The 19,987-nt window shown below is 38.9% G+C and overlaps 1 protein-coding gene across 1 annotated transcript; it reads left to right on the forward strand.

Moving 5' to 3' along the window:
* The first annotated feature begins 5,485 nt into the window (after nt 1-5,485).
* Nucleotides 5,486-19,653, forward strand: LOC130045682 (olfactory receptor 50-like). Its single transcript, XM_056138523.1, has 2 exons — nt 5,486-5,980; nt 18,709-19,653. The coding sequence occupies exons 1-2, from the start codon at nt 5,486-5,488 to the stop codon at nt 19,651-19,653; spliced, it is 1,440 nt and encodes a 479-aa protein (XP_055994498.1).
* The last annotated feature ends 334 nt before the right edge of the window (nt 19,654-19,987 follow it).

Raw genomic sequence — 19,987 nt, forward strand, 5'->3', positions numbered from 1 at the left:
CAATCTCTTCATTTATCAATGTAAACCTCTGGATTTAAAAAATAATAACACTCTCACATGAAAGTGGATTACCCAGAGCAAAGAGCACACTGAACTGTGTCCAGACTCCATCTGAAAATTGGGGATAATTTATTTTAAAATTAGATTTTTTATTGATTTTTGATGTATAATTGGTGTATCTAGTACTCGCAATTTTATGAATTATTGGAGATACTATGGATATGGAGTGGAAATAGTGAGCATCTGCCTTATGCTTGATCTCAGAGGGAGGTTTTTCACCGTTGAACATATTGTTAACTGAGGGGAGGAGAGGGGAGGGGAGGGGAGGGGAGGGGAGGGGAGGGGAGGGGAGGGCACAGTGCGAGGCTCTGAAGGGGTGAGGAGAGGAGAATTAATTGCACAAACTCTGCCCTAAGGTAAAGTTATGAAAAAGCCCATGTCATACAAATGGCAGACTGTATATGTAATATTAACTTGAGTGGAAGATTGAGGGGGACAAGACATGTTAAAGGAAAACTTGAGAAGGACCATATGCATATAACCTATTCTCTGACAAATCTTAATGGAGTCAGGTTCCCTCTAACTATAGATGCATGTATGTTATAGAAGGAATATTATTCTGACTGATGTACTGAATATTGCATCATATTTTTGTGATGTTTTGTGGGGACAGCTTAGATCACTTGAACGGGTTTTAAATAACATATTAATAAGTTATCCTATATCTATTAATGCTTATAAATGTATTTATCTCTTGGTGTAGTAAATAAAGTTAATGATATTCATAGTGGACATATATTGTACACCTGTGTGCTAGAGCATTAATGATCTAAGTAAATGCTATTAAAGATTCAATGGCATGCAAAAATAATTTGAATTTTATAACTTCAGAGACAAAGCTGAGAGAAGTCAATTGACTTATTCAGAACCAACAATGAATGGCCGACAGAGTCTGGCATCCAGTCCTGTCTGGAAAGACATTGGCTGCATTGAATTGGAGCAAATCTCTGTCATTACTCCTTCCAGCTGGAACTCTGGGCAGGCAAACAGCTGCCATGATGCCCCTGATACCTTGGTCATTCTCAGGTGGCTACACAGGCTCAGTGCCTCCAGTCCACACACAAGCTCCTCCCCAAGATCTCACTGGACTGAGGCAATTATCCTGCTCTCTTTCCTTAACCAGGAGCTTAGGGACCTTTCCAGCCTTCTCTACATTTATAAAATTCTGTTCTTATTTCTTTGGAGTCAAGGACGGGAACAGAAACGCCAGAGCCAAGGGTTCACAGATGCTTTCCTCTTGCTCTTTTTTTCCTGGTATCCAGGAAAGAAGCTGATCAGAATTTTACTCAGATACAAGATAAGAATTTTGTGAGCTTGGAATTGCTGAGGTTGGAATGAGCAGGAAGTCTAGGTGAGCAAAGTGAGTCTCAGGTGCTTAGAGATCTGTATATGCATTTACTGTTTAGGCCTATGTGCTTATCTCATGCTTGGGTGACATGGATACATGAATGTTTCATCAAAAGTTGTGTCTCTATATGTGTGACATCTGACTTATAATATGGATTTTAAAAAGAGAGAAAGAAACTTAGAAGACAGAGATGTGGTTATGACTCATATTGATTGTTCCCTCCACCCAGTGCTTATGGCACCAAATAAGCTACCATTAAGCAGACACAGAGCAGTTCTGAGTGTGGTTTGGGGTCTCATCATCATAAAAAACCGCAGTCTCCTTTAATCATTTTCAGATTCTAATCTTCATATACAAATATCAAGGTTAAGTAAATACAATGCTGCACATGAGATGTGTGCTCATTATGGAGTAGAAGTTTCTTTAATACACCCATAACTGGCATAGGGGAAGAAGCTTGAAATCAAGCTTGAGGAAGTTTGGAATCCCTCGAGTAATCTCAGGGATGCTGCGCTCTGTAATATTGTGTGTGTTTTTTATGGGTTATCTTCATGTGTTACACTGAGGTCGATCTGTTTGTGAGTAATTGATGATGTCTTATTATCAGGTTATATTCTAGTTGTGGTATCCGTGCCACAACTTTTGTGGTATACAAAAGCAGCCTGTGTCATCACCCACAGCTACCTTAAGAGTCTGTCAGTAGTGGCTATTATATTGCATTGAGCATGTAGGCTTATATGTTTTTTCACCTCTAGTAGGGCATTACACACTAATTTCTAGGACACCAATGGCTCAGTTTTGTAGAGATCCAATCATCAGCCTGTATTTCTGTCTGAATTTCCTAATGTTCAGTTTCCAACTTATAAAGAAAGAGAAGCTAATCCTTGATCACAATGCTATTTTTAGAATTAAATTGGACTATGCACAACTTTATTAAGCATCATACCGTCCCTGTTTGATGCTCAGTAAGCAATGGGGTATTTTATTGTGTTTCTCCAAACCAATTGCTTTTGTTATAGATATTTTTATTTCTCCACTACCAGTGCAGTCCAGATAGAAGTCTAGAGAGTCAGGGTCCATATTGAAAACCATAATGCCCCAAAGTGGAGAGATATTATGGGGAATCATGTCTACCACGAAGGCAGGGGGAGGGTGGGAAAGAGGGGGCTATACCGGGGATATTGGTTGTGGGGAAGTGCACTGGTAGAGAGATGGGTGTTTGATCATTGTGTGATTGAAATCCAAACATGAAAGTTTGTAGCTATCTCATGGTGATTCAATAAAATTTAAAAAAGTGTCTAGAGAGTAGCGAGTACAAGGCAATATGAACTCCCTTTCATACTTTGCTAATACAGCTTGAGCCCCTGCTCCTAGTCCATGAACCAATTATCTTCTAAATTATGTGTGAATTAAGTTTCCTGGCATGATTTTCTAGTTTTCTTCTAAGTGCTTTCTTGTTTCTCATCCTCCATACAATGATACTCTTATCACTATTCATAAATCAGTGATAAGACAGTGTCCACCTTAGAGGACAATAATGGAGAGGATCAGTACCCCTAGCAGTTCATAGTTCTTTGGACTAAATTACTTGTAGTCTTTCTCCAGTACATGAATACAAAAGCCAGTCAAGGTTCCCACCACAAACATGCCACAAGAAGGGGGCAATGGTGAGGGGATGGGATTGGGGTAGGGTTGAATGGCAATTAGGATAGAGAAGGAACAAACATGACAATAATAGTTGGGGATGATCATTTTGAACAGGGACTGAGTATTGAAAGTAGGTAAAGGAATATACTTGATAATCTTTCATTATCTTGATTGCAGAACATAAGACCTAAAAGCAAATGGTGTAGGTTGGGAGGGAAACTCGGACCATTTACGGTCCTACACTCTTCCTACATTGGTGAAGGGACAGGTGTTGGAACATTATGTAACAGGATTTAAATCATGAACAACTTTATAACTGTATATGACTGTTCTTCAATTAAAAAAAAAGATTAGCTCCACAGCAGTATGTTTCTTATCCCCACCCTCAGATTAAATTTCCGAAGAAATATTAAATCTTGGATCTACGTAACAAACCTAGATGACCCAAATTTGAAATTAGTTTTTCACATTTGTTATATGAATGGCAATATAATATGTCATGAGAAACATAAAATATCAAAATGTATTTATTTTAAATAAGGTGTTTGAAAGCATTGTGTCAATTGAAGCTATCTAAGCTGATCCTTTTGGAAGATCTAGAGTGGTATCACATACAAGTGTGGTTATCCTGAATAATGAGGAGTGGGAAAGCCACACAAAATGAATAGGAGACAGATTCTTACTGAATACAAATTATAATTTTACCTGTTTTATTTATGAGTGATGCAACTTTGCACCTTTAAATAATGGATTTTTTTGTTCTTTATAATTTAAAAACATAAAGTAGTGCTGTGGCTGCACACAGCCATGCTGAGACCACTCTCCACACGCATGAAGGAACCAGTAGAGGAGCACAGGCATGCAGGGCCTGGGGCTGAGATCTCCAAGCCTGTTTGAATCGGGACTGAGCCTCCTCCACCCAGATACCCATCTTTCAGTAGATAGACATTACACCCACCAAATGCCTCCAGCGCTGTTATCCCATCAATGGCCAAGACCCAGAGACTATAAAACCCAACTCCCAGAAGCGTGTGGCTGCAAATGCGGACACACAACATCTTATTATCTAGATCTTACTCTGGAGAACACAGCAGGCTACCAAAAGCATCCTGCCCGCACAGCAGAGTCTGGCAAACTCCCCGTAGCATATTCAAGATGCCAAAAACCAGTAACAATGATGGGTCTTATTCTCCTGACCCTGAAAGAGCCTTGAATATGGCACTTTCTAAAATCTCAGGGCTAGGATGAAGGAAACGTTACTGGTGCTTGCTCAAGGAAATCGATAAACAACAGGATGATCGTGATCATGAATGTAGTGCTGAATTCATACCTTGGTGAAGACTTTTAAGGTTTATGTAATACCCACAAAATAGTGCCTGCTATTTGGTCAGCTGATGGCCAATATTTCATGTGATTTTGAAGTTAATGGACCACTATTATTAGGAGATATAATATCTTTGATAAATAAAGGTCCAGAAACTTTCACTGTGTTCTATTCCAGTGTAGATAGTTTTAGTAGTTAAAGGGGGAAAAGTTTTAAAGATGTGTCCTAGTGCCCAATTTTCTATGAAATTATGATAAATGACTAGATCGACTTGACATATTACAAAGGTGAGTACTCCTTTTACACTGAGAGCTTTGATTCTAATGAATCACCATGAGATACAGTTACAGACTTACAAACTTTGATGGTTACATTTCGGTCCTACAATGATTGAGTACCCATCCCTCCACCACCACCTATTCTCCACCAGCATGTTCCCCGTATCCCTACTGCCACCCCTCCCCACCGACCTACATCTGTGTCAGGCACATTCCTTTTAACTCTCTCTGCCCTTATGGGTGTTATGGTTTACAGTACAGGTAGTAACTGGCCATAATGTTTGGTTTATAGTCTACTTTCATCATGCATCTCCCATCCCTAATAAGTCCTCCAAGGATCATACACTTAGTGGTCCCTTCTCTATCCCAGCTACCATTTCCCCCAGTAAATGAGGTCATCTTCCAAGCCATGGAGTGATTCTCCTGGCTCTTGTCTCTATTATCCTTGAATGTTAGTCTCCCACTCTGTTACTTTATATTCCAACAGTGAGTGCCATCATTCTATGTCTCACCCTCTCTCTCTCTGACATTCAGTTAGCATGATACTCTCCACGTTGATCCAATTATATTAGAGAAGATGAAATCATAAAAACATTTTTGTATTAACAAAAATACCTTCTTTCAAAGTGAAATCTTACTAGGAATGTTAGACAGTAATGTAGCATTGGAACCTGAATGGCACACACTATGGTTCATAAAAAAACATATGTGATTAGTTAAAACTTAACTAATGTGAGAGTTCACATAAAGTTCGCTTTACTATGATGCTATTACTCATTCTCCATACATTTCCCTCTTTCTTTCATCCCCAGCAAAGACAAAAGCATCATGATGAGACAGAATGAGACTACAGTTTCTGAATTTCTTCTCCAGGGGCTCCCTGTTCCACCAGAACATCAGGGTTTGTACTTCATCTTCTTCCTGGTCATGTACCTCACCACAGTGTTGGGAAACCTGCTCATCATCCTGCTGATCTGGATGGACATTCGCCTCCACACGCCCATGTATTTCTTCCTCAGTGTCTTGGCCTTCGATGATGTGTCGTTTTCATCTGTCACTCTCCCCAAAATGTTGATGGACATGAAGACGAATCACAAATCTATCCCCTATGCAGGGTGCATTTCTCAGGTGTTTTTTTTAATACTCTTTGGTTGTTCTGAAAACTTTCTTCTTTTAGTTATGGCCTATGACAGGTACGTGGCCATCTGTCAGCCGCTCCACTACACAACCATCATGAGGCAGGAGCGGTGCTTTGCTCTAGTAGCAGCATCCTGGGTCCTCAGTTGCTTCTACTCTCTGTTGCAAACCCTCCTTTTGGCCAGAGTTTCCTTCTGTGACGACATTACCATCCCCCACTTCTTCTGTGAAATCATTCCAGTCCTGGAGATAAGCTGTTCAGATACTTCACTAAATAATCTGGTCATTTTCATTGCGGGAGGGATATTTTTTTATCTGCCATTCTTCAGTATCTTGGGAACTTATATCCACATATGGACCACTGTCTTGAGGAATCCCTCTGCTAAGAAATTCTTCAAAGTCCTTTCTACCTGTGGTTCCCATCTCCTTGTTGTGTCTTTATTCTATGGAACCATTCTTAAAGTTTATTTTTTATCCTCCTCCTCTGGTACAAATAATAAAGACATAATAGCTTCTGTGATGTACATGATAGTCACCCCCATGCTGAACCCTTTTATCTACAGCTTGAGAAACAGAGATATAAAACAAGCCCTATATTTGCTTGCTAACAGAGTCAAGTTCTGTAGTCAAAAAAGCTTAATGTGAATGTTTTAACTAATGTGCATACAAATAATCAGGAGACTAACCTCCTAAAACATCATTTTTTTGTGTTCAGTTGAAATTGTGTTCACAAACATCCCTGAGATGTTGACATATTTATGCTTCACTCTGCTAACATAAACCAGTCTTATTCCCCAACCTGACTTTCAGTGACTGATATTTACTGGACAATGATTAGAAACTATGATGCCTTATTTCAGCATGTTTAGAACTTGGGATTTGAAGAATAATTAATGTACAAAAATAGGAATAAAGAAAAAACTCTCCGAGGTCTACTAACTCTCCAAGTAATGCCACTCTTATTTCTTTATATTGTCACGATTCAGGAAATTATGTATCTAAACGTTGTCAGAAAAAAAACTATTTGCTTATAAAAATCAGATTTCCTGTTTAAACATTCTGAAATTCCCATTCAAAAATTTCAATGTCTTCTTTGGATTTACTTACAAGTAATCATGCCAAGCTCAAATAATTCTGTTATTTCTAATAAATAAATTATTTTTAAATATTGGAAGTGTTTTATATCTTGATGCATATGGTAGTTACAATGGATAACTACAATGGTCATGACGATGGGTATGTGTTAGTATGTGTGTGTGAAATAAATTCAACATGATACACACCTTAAATGTTTTCACTTTGTTTATGTATTCACTTTATTTATGACTACTGAGTTGTATGAAAATTCAGGTGGGAGGAATAAAAAACCGTATTATACTGAGACTGTAAAAGTAATGTGACATGTGGCTATTTGTGTAAAAATACATAATTTTTGCAAATTTGTGTAAAATTTCATAACATGATTTGTATATGATATATATAAATTTTAGTGAAGATAGTTTTATTTAAACAAATCTACTTAGAGAAACATGAGGGGGAAAGGAGGGAGGAGAGAGAGAGAAAGAGACAGAGAAAAAGAGAAAGAGAGAGAGAAAAGAGAAAGACAGAGCTGTGTTAGGAGAGAACACTAGCTTCTCCAGAAAAGGGAAAAACAGAGAAAAGCTTTTGGTGAAGTTTTATCACAGTATTTCCAAATTGTCTTGGCCTTGGAAACAATCTTCATTTTATAAGAACTTGTGGCTTTGAATATATAATGCCACACACATAGGTGAAATACAGGCATATGAAAATAATGATGAACATGAAAAACAATACATGAACATGAAAATAAATACATTTATTTATTTTTTTTAACTTAATCTGCCAGTTTTATTTTTTTTAATAATTTATTTATTGAATCACTGTGGAAAAAGTTACAGAGCTTTCAGGTTTAGGTCTCAGTCATGTAAATATCAAACACATTGCCCTTTGCCAATACTTATTTTTTACCGCGAACCCCAATAGAACCCCACCTCCCACCCCTCCCAATTCCTGTGAGGCAGATGAGTTCTAGTTAACACTCTATCTACTTTGACTAGATTCATTGTTTCGATAAAAGATGCACCATTATTATTTAGATTTTACCCCTCCCCCCAAATCAGACATGCTGAAAAAGCGTTGTGAAATGATTTGCTTTCTACAGCTGGGTTTAAGAATTAAATGTCTTGCAGCACTCTTTACAGTAACCAGAAACTGTAAGAAACCTGAGTGCCCAAGAACAGATGACTGGTTAAAGAAACTTTGGTACATCTACATAATGGAGTACTATGTAGCTCTTAGAAAAGATGAAGTCATGAAATTTACATACAAGTGGTACAATATGGAAAGTATCATGCTAAGCAAAATGAGTCAGAAAGAGAGGGATAGACATAGAAAGATTGCATTCATCTGGGGGATATAAAATAACAAAATATGAGATTAATACCCAAGAATAGCTGAGATCAACACCAGGAGGATTACTCCATAGCCTAGAGGCCAGCCGGGTATTCTAGGGGAGGGGACAGTTGAGAAAGAGAAGGGAGCACCAAATGGAGGGTGTTTGGAGGATCCTCCCAGGAGGGGAGATGCAGGTTGAAAGTAGACTGGACTGAACATGTTTGCCACTCAATGCCTCTTTTGCTGATCACAACACCCAAAAGGAGAGAGAGAACAAAAGGGAATGCCCTGCCACAGTGGCGGGGGGGGGGGGGGGGTATGGGGGGGAGGGATATAATCCTGGTGATGGAAAATGGGCACTGGTGGAGGGATGGGTATTTGATCATGGTATGACCGAAATCCAAGCACAAAAATATGTAAATCTACAACTGTACCTCATGGTGTTTCACTAATAAAAAATTTAAAAAAAAAAAAGAATTAAATGTTTTCGTGTGGCCGCGGTAGCGACCGGGCGGTTTTGGATTTCTGCTATTTTACTTATTAACCCTGGAAGTATTTCTACTAAAAGTCAGATAATTAAGAGATTGGTTTCTGTGCTCTGGAGTCGTGGTCGTGCCGGAGAGCCGCTCGTGGGGGGCAACTGGTGACCTCGGTAGGGCGTGAAGGACAGACCGGAACGCCCCCCCTTCCCATGAGGTTTTTGTCGCCCCTGACCTCCGGCTCATACCTGCTGTCCACAAGGCTCCCGTGCGGCCGCCATCTTTCTTTCCGGCAAATAAATACATTCAAATATGTCATTTATATCATTAAAATCTGTGCCTATAAAATTTTGGTACAGAGATGCTTCCATTTTTATGTCTTGCTTTTATTCTCACATCTCTAATCTTTCTTTACTTGCATCTGTCACTATCACTGTCACTGTCCTCCCGTTGTTCATTGATTTGCTCTAGCGGGCCCAGTAACATTGTGAGACTTCTTGTTACTGTCTTTGGCACATCAAATACATCACGGGTAGCTTGCCAGGCTTTGCCATGTAGGCTAGGTACTCTCAGTAGCTTGCCGGCCTCTCCGAGAGTGCTGGAGGAATCAAACTCGAGTCAGCCGGGTCGGCCACGTGCAAGGCATATTTACATCTAACTCACTTAAAGAGAAAAAATCTTTTCTTTTATTGCTGTACTATAAGAAATTCACAGCACTGTCCTATCATAAGCTATCACTGCAAGGCTTTACTAGCAAACATATGGAATTCACCTATATCTGAACTCTCTTGCAAAAAAACTGTCAATGGAGTTCTTCCACATAACTTCAATTTCAAGTGTGCAAAGTCTGAGTAAGAGAATGAATAAAAAAGATAGATGTGTGGTGATACACCACAATAAAGCGGATCATCCTAAATTGAATTATTTGGTGTATGTAACAATGAATCATGTTTCACCCTGAAGGGCAGATTATAGACATAATAATAACTAGGATGGTTTTAGTTTGGGTTGCATTCTCACACAAGTGTTGATTTTTTGGGTTTGACATACAGTTACCCTATCTCCGCATGACCAAAATGATCAAGACCCTAGAGCATTGCCAATTCTTAAAGAAATTGATAATTATTGAGTGTAAATGTCATGAATTGTTATATAATATAAAGTTTACAACTAATCCAAATTTTATGTTGATAATATCACCTGATATGTTTTGATTTAGAGTTTGGCCCAAAAGATTCATACACAAATAAGACGCAGGAATATGAAAAGAAATGATTGATTCTTACAGCAGACTGAGGTATAGGTTTCCGAGGGGCTTTCTTTTGGATCCAATTTTCTTTATTGCATTGTAATATTTTTTCTGTTCCTATCATAAAGATATCTTGACCTCAAAAGTAAAGACAAGGGACAGAACTAGTTATAGTCCCAACATGAGTAAAACACAGTCTTTTTACAAATACATTTTTGAATATTTCTTTTAATCTTTTTTGAAAATAGTTACCTCCTGCTTCACATAGATATATTCTATTATTTTCAATGATGTGACTTTCTGAGAAGTTTAATATTATGAAAACCCATAATCCCAACACTGTGATTAGCACCAGATCTTCATTTAATTATAATTAGAAGATTCAAGAATGTTTAATATATTTTCATAAGAAAATGTACAAAACAATAACTAGGATAGGGTTTAAGGTCGTGAAGGTATGCTGAAGGAAAAATTGAAAATGGGAAAGGATCCTGTTATAAACTCTTTATTTTCTTCTTTCTCTCTTTCTTTTTGCACAGATGCCTTTCCTTAAATGTTTTAAATTGAATCATCATGAAATGAACAATTACAAAGCTATAGCTATTCATGGTCGGATTTCAGTCGTATGATCTTCCAAAACCCATTCCTCCACCAATGTAGATTTCCACATTTCCCATCACTAATGTCCCAGATTTTCTCACACCACCCCCACTCTCCCAGTCTGCTTCTATGGCAGGCAATTTTCCCTTTTCTTTTCTCACATTCTGTCTCTGTCTCTGTCTCTGTCTCTGTCTCTCTCTCTGTCTCTCTCTCTCTTTCTCCTTTTTTTTTCTCTTTTTGGGTGTTATAGTTTGCAAAACAGGTACTGAAAGTTTTGTTTCTTTACCTACTTTCAGCATACAGTTTTTATCCAGAGTGATCATTTCTAACTATAATTGTTCTAGTGCTTCTTTCTCTACTCAATTCTCTTCTCTCCTAGCACATGAGGCAGGTTTCCTACCATGGACCAATAAATTGTTGTATCTTACCAAGGAGACATGAATTCCCCTAGATTACAGTCCCTTAGATGGTTACTGGTTAAGTTTTGTGTGTATGTTTTATTAATCGAGATTGTTTGCTTTCTCCAATTGTCTCTGTCTTTGTGGGAGTCATGCCCACACACCGGATCTGATGCCATTATATAACTCATCTACTGATCTTACCCCAGAAACTTGTAAATAAATCTCAAAAAATGATCAACAATGGGGCTGGAGCAATAGCACAGCGGGTACAACGTTTGCCTTATGCGGCCTACTCGAGTTCGATTCCCAGCATCTCGTATGGTTCCCCTCCAGCACTGCCAGGAGTAATTCCTGAGTGCAGAGCCAGGAGTAATCTCTGTGCATTTCCAGGTGTGACACAGAAAGCAAAAAAAAAAAAAATCAGCAAGCCACAGAAAATATTTTCAGAACTCACTTCTAGCTGAGTCATCAAGGGCACTCCAAGGACGACACATTAGCCTGGGGCATGTGCATTATCCAGTTTATCTTGGATAAACTAATGGTTTTTTAGTATTGTAGAGTTTGGGATGTTGGGAAGTTCAGTATTTTTATCATTAGGGTATGGCTGGAGTTGACCTTTATAACTGGAAGGTATCTTTGGGGTGTGGACCTGAATACTGAGGCTTCAGGAAACTTCTGGAAGGGGGTGAGGTAGCCCATCCAGACTCTGAGAAAGCATGGAGATTTCAGTCACAAATCCTGTATACCTGAATTTTCAGCAAGTATTTGCACCCTTTGAAAAATATGTCTCTGGCCCCTCTTAGACTATTTGAAAAAAAAATTATTGCAAATTCTGGAAATTTTTTGTCACTGTCACTGTCATCCCATTAATCATCGATAACTCAAGTGGGTGCCAGTAGCTTCTCTTTGTCCCAGTCCTGAGATTTTAGCATCGTAAACTTTAACCTCTCTCTCCTCAGATGCGGCACCAGGTAGGCCTCACACCTCCTGCAGCACCATGACGGCCGAGCTCTGGGAGTGCAGGTCAGACTTGAAGTCTGCGCCATCTTGTCTGCACCAGTCACTGGAGAGGCAGCGGGCAGATCTCGAGTAGTGCCGGTGTTGGACCGTAGCATACAGTTGCACATTTTTTAAAAGTTCAGTAACTTTATTAATGGAGAATACACTGTACAGTTCTTTATATATTTTGGATACAAGTCATTGATTTCGTTATTACTTAGAAGTATTCTCTTCCCTTTTGCAACTTATTCTTCAATTTTCTAACAATATTACTTAAATGACATAATGACGATTTTATTATCCCAATTTTCAAAACTTTTATAAATCATGACTTTGGCATTTCTATAAGAAAATATATACCATTTTAAAGAAATAAAGTATATTTTCTTATTTTAGTAATAATTAAAAAATGATTTAGGCCCATGATTTATTAGCTGCTCATACTAGAAATCCTGGCACACAATTTACAATAAATCTTTAGAAATCTGTGCTTATCATGAATTAAAGGATATTATGCCACATATTATCTTCCAAGTATTTTAAACTTAAATTTTGTATTTAATTATATGCCCATATTCTTCAATTTTTATTTATTGAAAGAAATGTTTAAAATTTAATTTGTTTTATATAGACATTAAATTATTTAATTATTTATAGCTATTTTTTGCTTGTGTACAATTGCAAATGAATTATTTTCTAAAATTTTCTTTTAAAAGTTCATTATTTGTATACATGAATAAACTATTTTTTAAATACATTTCTTCATAATTTATTAAAAATAAAATTTAGGTATGTACTGTGAGTTAGGGGGTGGAGCGATAGCAAAGCAGGTAGGGTGTTTGTCTTGCACACAGCCAACAAGGCTGACTCGAGTTAAATTCCTCCGCCCCTCTCAGAGAGCCCGGCAGGCTACTGAGAGTACCTTGACCGCACGGCAAAGCCTGGCAATCTACCCATGACATATTCGATATGCCAAACACAGTAAAAAGTCTCACAATGTTATTGGGCCTGCTCAAGAAAAATCAATGAACAACTGGAGGACAGTGACAGTGACAGTGACTGTGATTTAGAATATCTTAATAGTAAATTTCAGGGATACATGTTTCCACACTACACCCCAAACCAGAGTGTCATTGAACCACCATCTCTAGATCCTCTCTCACTCATTCTCACCAGAGCCGCCTCTTAGTCAATACACTTCTGCAGCTAGGTTATCAGGATATGTCACCACTGCTTACTTTTAAAATTCTGTTATTATGGATAACTTTAATTCAAATCAGAGCAGAATCATTTGCTATTTGTCTTGTCTTAGACTTACCCTCTATTATGATATGCTCTATTGCCATTCAAGTACTAATAATATGCAATATTTCATTGTTCCTCATGGCTGACTATTGCTTCATTGGGTATAAATAGGATAGATTCTTTTTTCACTCATATATTCTCAGGTCTTGGGTTGTTTCCATATATTGGCAACTGTGAATAACACTGCAATGAACTTAGAAGAGCAAGTATCTTTCCCTTTCTTTTTTTAATTTTTGTTTTGGGTCATACCTAGCAATCTCAGGGGTTACTCCTGATTCTGTACTCAGAAACTACTCCCAGTAGTGCTTGGGGGAATATATGGGAAGCCAGGAACTGAAACTGGGTCAGCCACATGCAAGGCAAGGCTCTAACCACTGTACTATGGCTCTGGCACCACAAGTATCTTTTTTTATTTTAATAAATTACTGTGAGATAGTTACAAGCTTTCATGTTTGGGTCACAGTCACACAATGATCAAACACCCATCCCTCCACCAGTACACATTCCCCAATACCAATATCACCAGTATACCCCCTTTCCCGACACTTCCCTGCCTCCATGGCAGACAATATTCCCCATACTCTCTCTCAACTTTTGTGCATTATGGTTTGCACTTCAGACACTGAGAGGTTATCAAGTTTGGTCCTTTATCTACTTTCTGCAAGATCCACAATACAGAACAGTTTCTCAAGTCATCATTTTCTTAGTGATCCCTTCTCTATTCCAGCTGCCTTCTCCCCTTTGCTCATGGGGCAGGCTTCCAGCTATGGAGCAATCTTCCTGTCCCATGTATCTACTATCCTTAGGTGTCAGACTCATGTTATGTTGTTTTATACTCCACAAATGAGTACAGTCCTTCTATGTCTGTCCCTCTCTTTCTGACTCATTTCACTGAGCATGATACTTTCCATATCTATCCATTTATAAGCAAAGTTCATGACTTTATCTCTCCTAACAGCTGCATAGCATTCCATTGTGTAGATGTACCAAAGTTTCTTTAAACCAGTCATCTGTTTTAGGGCACTTGGGTATCCCAGAGGGCCAAGCAGAGCTTCCAGATTTTGTCTATTGTGAACAGTGCTGCAATAAATATATAGGTGCAGATGTCATTTCTACTGTACTTTTTTTCATCCTCGGGATATATTCCCAGAAGTGATATTGTGGGGTCATATGGAAGCTCAGTTTGTAGTTTTTGAAAGAATGTCCATATTGTTTTCCAGAAAGACTGGACTAGTGAGCATTACCACCAACAGTGAAATAATGTTTTTTTTCCCCACATCCAGTCAGCACTGGTTGCTTTTGTTCTTTTGATGGTGTGCCAGTCTCTGTGGTGTGAAATGAGATCTCATTGTTGTTTTGATTTGCATATCCCTGACGGCTAGCGATGTGGAGCATTTTTTCATGTTCCTTTTGGCCATTTGTATTTCTTTTTTGAGGAAACTTCTGTTCATTTCTTCTCCTCATTTTTGTGGGGTTGGAGGTTTCTTTCATGTACAATTTTACTAGTGTCTTGCATACCCTGGATATTATCAGATGGGTATGGGGTAAATATTCTTTCCCATTCTGTGGGCTCTTTCTGTATTTTGGTCACTGTTTCTTTTGAAGTACAGAAGATTCTTAGTTTGATGTAGTCCCATTCGTTTATGTTTGCTTCCACTTGCAGAGTCAGTGCTGCCTGTAACTCCTTTTGATGACATCACTATATTGCACCTTTTAGAGGTTCTATGATATATATAAGGGGATCTTCGGGGCTCTCAAGGTGTGCACGTGCTTGAGGATTCCTGAGGCCTCTATGACATACACTTCTTCCATGTAATAAACTGCTGCTAAGACCAACCAGCTTGGCCTCGTTTCCTTCCTTCGCCTGACCATCACCATCAACCTCTGTGGAGTGGGGAAACGGCCTGATGGCCAGCCTTTTTATTTTTGTGTGTGTTTACACATACCTAGTTCGAGAAGTCAACTTCACCAATAACCTGGCACCTGAGTTGAAGAGAGAAGAGAGCGGCTTGGAACACCTTCAAAAGTGTTGAAAAAATAGCTAAGAGGATGAAGAACCTCTGGCTCCAGGCACATCTCTTCGACTCCACTGTTCTTCCTGCATTAACATATGCCTCAGAGACCTGGGCCCTATGAAAACAGGATGAGAACGCTATTCAGGTCTCCCAAAGAGGAATCGAAAGAGGTATGCTTGGAGTTTCAGGCTTCACTGAAATGAGAGAAAGAACCTGGAGTTCCGACCTCCATTGACAGTCAAGAATTAGGGATGCTGTCTCGTTTGCCAAGGCGTCAAAAATAAGATGGGCTGGACATGTAACGAGATTTGGAGACAACCACTGGACTAGAACCGTTACCGACTGGATTCCACAGGACATCAAAAGACCACGTGGCCGCCCACCTACAAGATGGTCAGACTTCTTCGTCAAGACCCTGAACGAATGGTTTGAGGCTCTTCGTGTTCCTAGAACGAACAGACGTCATTGTGCTACACTAGCACACGACAGGGAAAAATGGAGACGTTACTGGCGCCTGCTTGAACAAATCGATGATTAACAGGAAGTCAAGTGATCAAGTTGTAGTCTACGCATATAACATTCCAGCCCCACATGTCCTGCACCAGAGTCCACTTCCCTCTGTCTCTCAGGGTCCCACTTGAACTTCACCTTCCAATTCTCACTCCCCCTACCACGCTAAGCTCAGTTCTATAGAAGCTGACGGGCTGGAGCGATAGCACAGCGGGTAGGGCGTTCGCCTTACAAGCGGCCAACATGGCCGACCCGAGTTCGATTCCTCTGCCCCTCTCGGAGAGCCCGGCAAGCTACCGAGAGTATTCGATATGCCAGACACAGTAACAACAAAGTCTCCAATGGAGACGTTACTGGGCCCGCTCGAGCAAATCGACGATCAACGGGAGGGCCTTTACCTTTATAGAAGCTGAGAACTGGTTTACAGAACTGAGTTTAACATGGGATTGTTCACATTGAATCACATTTTTTCTTACAGGTAACTGAAAAGGCAAAATATTTTGTGAAACACAAAATTCCTAGCAAGTTTTCAAGGATGAATTCTCTATTGCCTAATACCAATAAATGGTTCTCTCAAGGGGACCAAATGGAATGAAGTAATTATCTTTCTCGTCTTTGTTTAATTTGAAGCTTAGATGGAGGAGTTATTCCCCAGAGTCTTCTCAATGATTATAAATTTAGAACACACACTGATTAGTCAGGAGTTGTAAACAAGTGTACTTTGATATATCTATCTTTCTTGGTTTTGAACTGACAATTACTCTCCCTTCTGCAATGTATCATTAAGCCTCTCTCGGAGACTCCGTATGCTTCATGGTGGCTTCTACATAAAAATGAAGAACTTGCCCAACTCATAGCTGAAGGTATTATGTGCTCACCACCTAAGAGGCAGTGGTGGAATGGGAGAATCACCTGCAGCAGTGAGATTTTGTGTGTATATATGTTGAGTGTATTTCTGTGTATGTGCATATACAGTGTACTATGGTGTTATAGCTTAGCTTTGCTATTTGTCATTCTGAAGTCTATGGATATTACCACATGGAATTATGTTTTGGTTGAGCTTCTAATCCTCTTTTGCTCTTCTTTCAACCTCCAATACATTGTTCATCCCCCCATATTTTATCCCAAAGTTGTAATTATATTCATCTCTATCTTCATCTCTAGTTCAAGTGTAAGTGGATGTCAATGTATACCTTAACTACAATATTACAGCCCCCTAGCAGCATTATTGATTTGCTATTTTGTGCCTTTGCTATGTGTTCAAACATAGTAACCAATGTAATATTTAAATTATTTTTTCATAACCTCACTTAAACCTTTCTGTGAGTGCTCAATTGCTCTGAAAATAAGATCAAACCTTTCCATTTTGACAGAAAAACACTTACATAATCTGCCTCATAGCTAATACTCCAATCTCAGAGCTTTCTCATGGGGACCATGCCCTGATTTTTTTCTGTTTCTCAACTCTCAATAGTCCTGACCTCTCTAAACCCATGAATAAAAATTCCATTTTTTACTTTCATGCAGAAGGCTTTTAATATTCAAGGTACATTTAAATATCCTTAATAACAGATTACTAACATATAATGTTTACTTAATATTATCAATGAACGTGTATCTCTCATCCAAAGCTATTTCTAAGAATTAATCCTACAGACATATCTGATGTGAAAATTTCATTAAAAGATATTATTAATAAAGATTTGCTATAATGGACATTAAAAACCACAACATTTTCATCAGAGTCAGCCTGTTAATTGTGAGTAACTGATTTGTGACGATGACTAGCAACACGGCACATAACTTTTGTGCAGGGAACCAAATGATACAGGGACTGTTGCGATTTACTCCATTAAGTTGAGAGAACTGCTAGCATGGAAAAAGTCCCAACGTAACTGATGAAAGTTATCATGAGGACATTTTTTTTCATTTCATATTATTTTTGTCACTTTTATGTGGACAAACACATGAGTTGCTTATTTCAAGAAGAGAGAGAAATGATACTGTTAGAATGTGTAATGGTTAGAACATTTTTAAAAAATTAATTAGAAATTACTGGCATAAATCTTGGTCTCATTTTTTTTAATGAGGAAAGAGAGAGGGGGCAATTAAGGATGATACTATAACACAAGGACATTTGTGGAGAGTTTCTGTGTACTTTGCTAGTGGTGAAGTGCAGTGGCATTATATGAAAAACCATGCAAGTTAAGACAAATGCAAATCTGTTACCTAAACCACAATAATAAATATAAAAAATTAAAACCAAAGAGTAATTAAACTAAAATAGCTAATAACTCCCCCTACCCAAAAGAAATAATGGTGATACATTGCAAATATTGTAGGAGTGGAAATAATTAATTTGAAGAACTAATCACAATATTACAAAGTATGTTGCTAGATCATTCACATTTTTGATCGATATTCTTGTTTCTACTGCCTTAGCCTGAATCAATGACAAAGAATGTTTCCATCAAGTCTCCAAATTTTGATGTCTGGATAATCCAAAAGACTCCAATTGGTTGTCTCACAAGTAAAATGCTTGGAAATAGAACATTAGCTAAAGCTAAACATTAATTTCATAGGAAAAGTGAAGGAGGGGATTATAGACGAATAAGGGAGTCTATTATATCAAGTAACTATTTTTGACTTGTTTGCACTCAAATGTCCTAATCTTAGATTTTAATAATTAACACTGAACCTACTCATTCTCTGATTTGAAATTTGTTTCTGATATTTTATAGTTTCTATGACAGAGATATGTTGATTCTAGCTTGACACAAAATATCTTGATGTCAGAACAAAGCTTGTCATTAGTGAAAACAAAAAAAGAGCCATAGTGGTTAAAAATAAAGACCAGATTTGTCTAAAACCATACTCTTTTCTGTGATAGACTTCTCATACATCCACAAAATTATCTCTCTTTCATACCCAGCAATTGAAGACAACGAAGATGGAAAACCAGAGCTGTGCATCCGAATTCATCCTCTTGGGGCTCCCCAGCTGGAGAGAGAAACAGGGCCTATATTATGCCCTTTTCCTGACCATGTACCTGACCACCGTGCTGGGGAACCTGCTCATCATCCTGCTCATCAGGCTGGACTCCCGCCTCCACACCCCCATGTACTTCTTCCTCAGTCACCTGGCTCTCACTGACATCTCTTTCTCTTCAGTGACAGCCCCAAAGATGCTCTTTAATATGCAGACACAGAGCCAATCCATCTCTTATGCTGGGTGCGTTTCTCAGGTATATTTCTTTCTATTTTATGGTGATATAGACAGTTTCCTTCTCACCTCTATGGCCTATGACAGGTACGTGGCCATCTGTCACCCTCTCCACTACACCACCATCATGAGTCAGAGTCTGTGCTCCCTGCTAGTAATTCTATCCTGGGTCTTATCCTGTGCTAGTGCCTTTTGCCACACCCTCCTTCTGATTTGTCTCTCCTTCTGTAGAGAAAACACTGTCCCCCACTTCTTCTGTGACCTCTCTGCCTTACTTAAGCTGTCCAGCTCAGACACCACAGTCAATGAACTGGTTATCCTCACGGTGGGAGTGGCAGTCATCACTATACCATTCATATGCATACTGGTCTCTTATGGCTGCATTGGAGCCACCATTCTGAAAGTCCCCTCTGCTAAGGGGATCTATAAAGCCTTTTCCACGTGTGGGTCTCACCTCACTGTGGTATCTCTCTACTATGGATCGATTATTGGCCTCTACTTTTTCCCCTCATCCAATACCTCTAATGAGAAGGATGTTGCTGTTGCTGTAATGTACACTCTGGTCACTCCCATGCTAAATCCCTTTATCTATAGTCTGAGGAATCGGGATATGAAAGGCGCTCTGAGAAATTTGTTAAGTAGAGCAATATTTTCACCACGATGAACATTCTATGCCCTATATCTGCCCATTTTTGATCGATATCTTGCACAACCAACAAGAATATTATTTCTTCTATGAGTTATTTTTTCATAGCAATAACTTGGCATGGCACTTTGAGGATATGCTTTAGTTTGTTTAATTTTCTCTGATAGCACAGCAGTAGGGCGTTTGTCTTGAGTGCAGCCAGCCCAGCTGAGCTGGGTTCGATTCCTCTGCCCCTCTTGGAAAGCCTGGCAAGCTACCGAGAGTATTCAATATGCCAAACACTGTAAGAAGAAGTCTCACAATGGAGACGTTACTGGGCCCGCTCGAGCAAATCGATGAACAACAGGAGGAC

This window comes from Sorex fumeus, unplaced genomic scaffold, assembly GCF_029834395.1.
Source record: "Sorex fumeus unplaced genomic scaffold, SorFum_2.1 ptg000129l, whole genome shotgun sequence".
In the NCBI taxonomy this organism is placed as follows: domain Eukaryota; kingdom Metazoa; phylum Chordata; class Mammalia; order Eulipotyphla; family Soricidae; genus Sorex; species Sorex fumeus.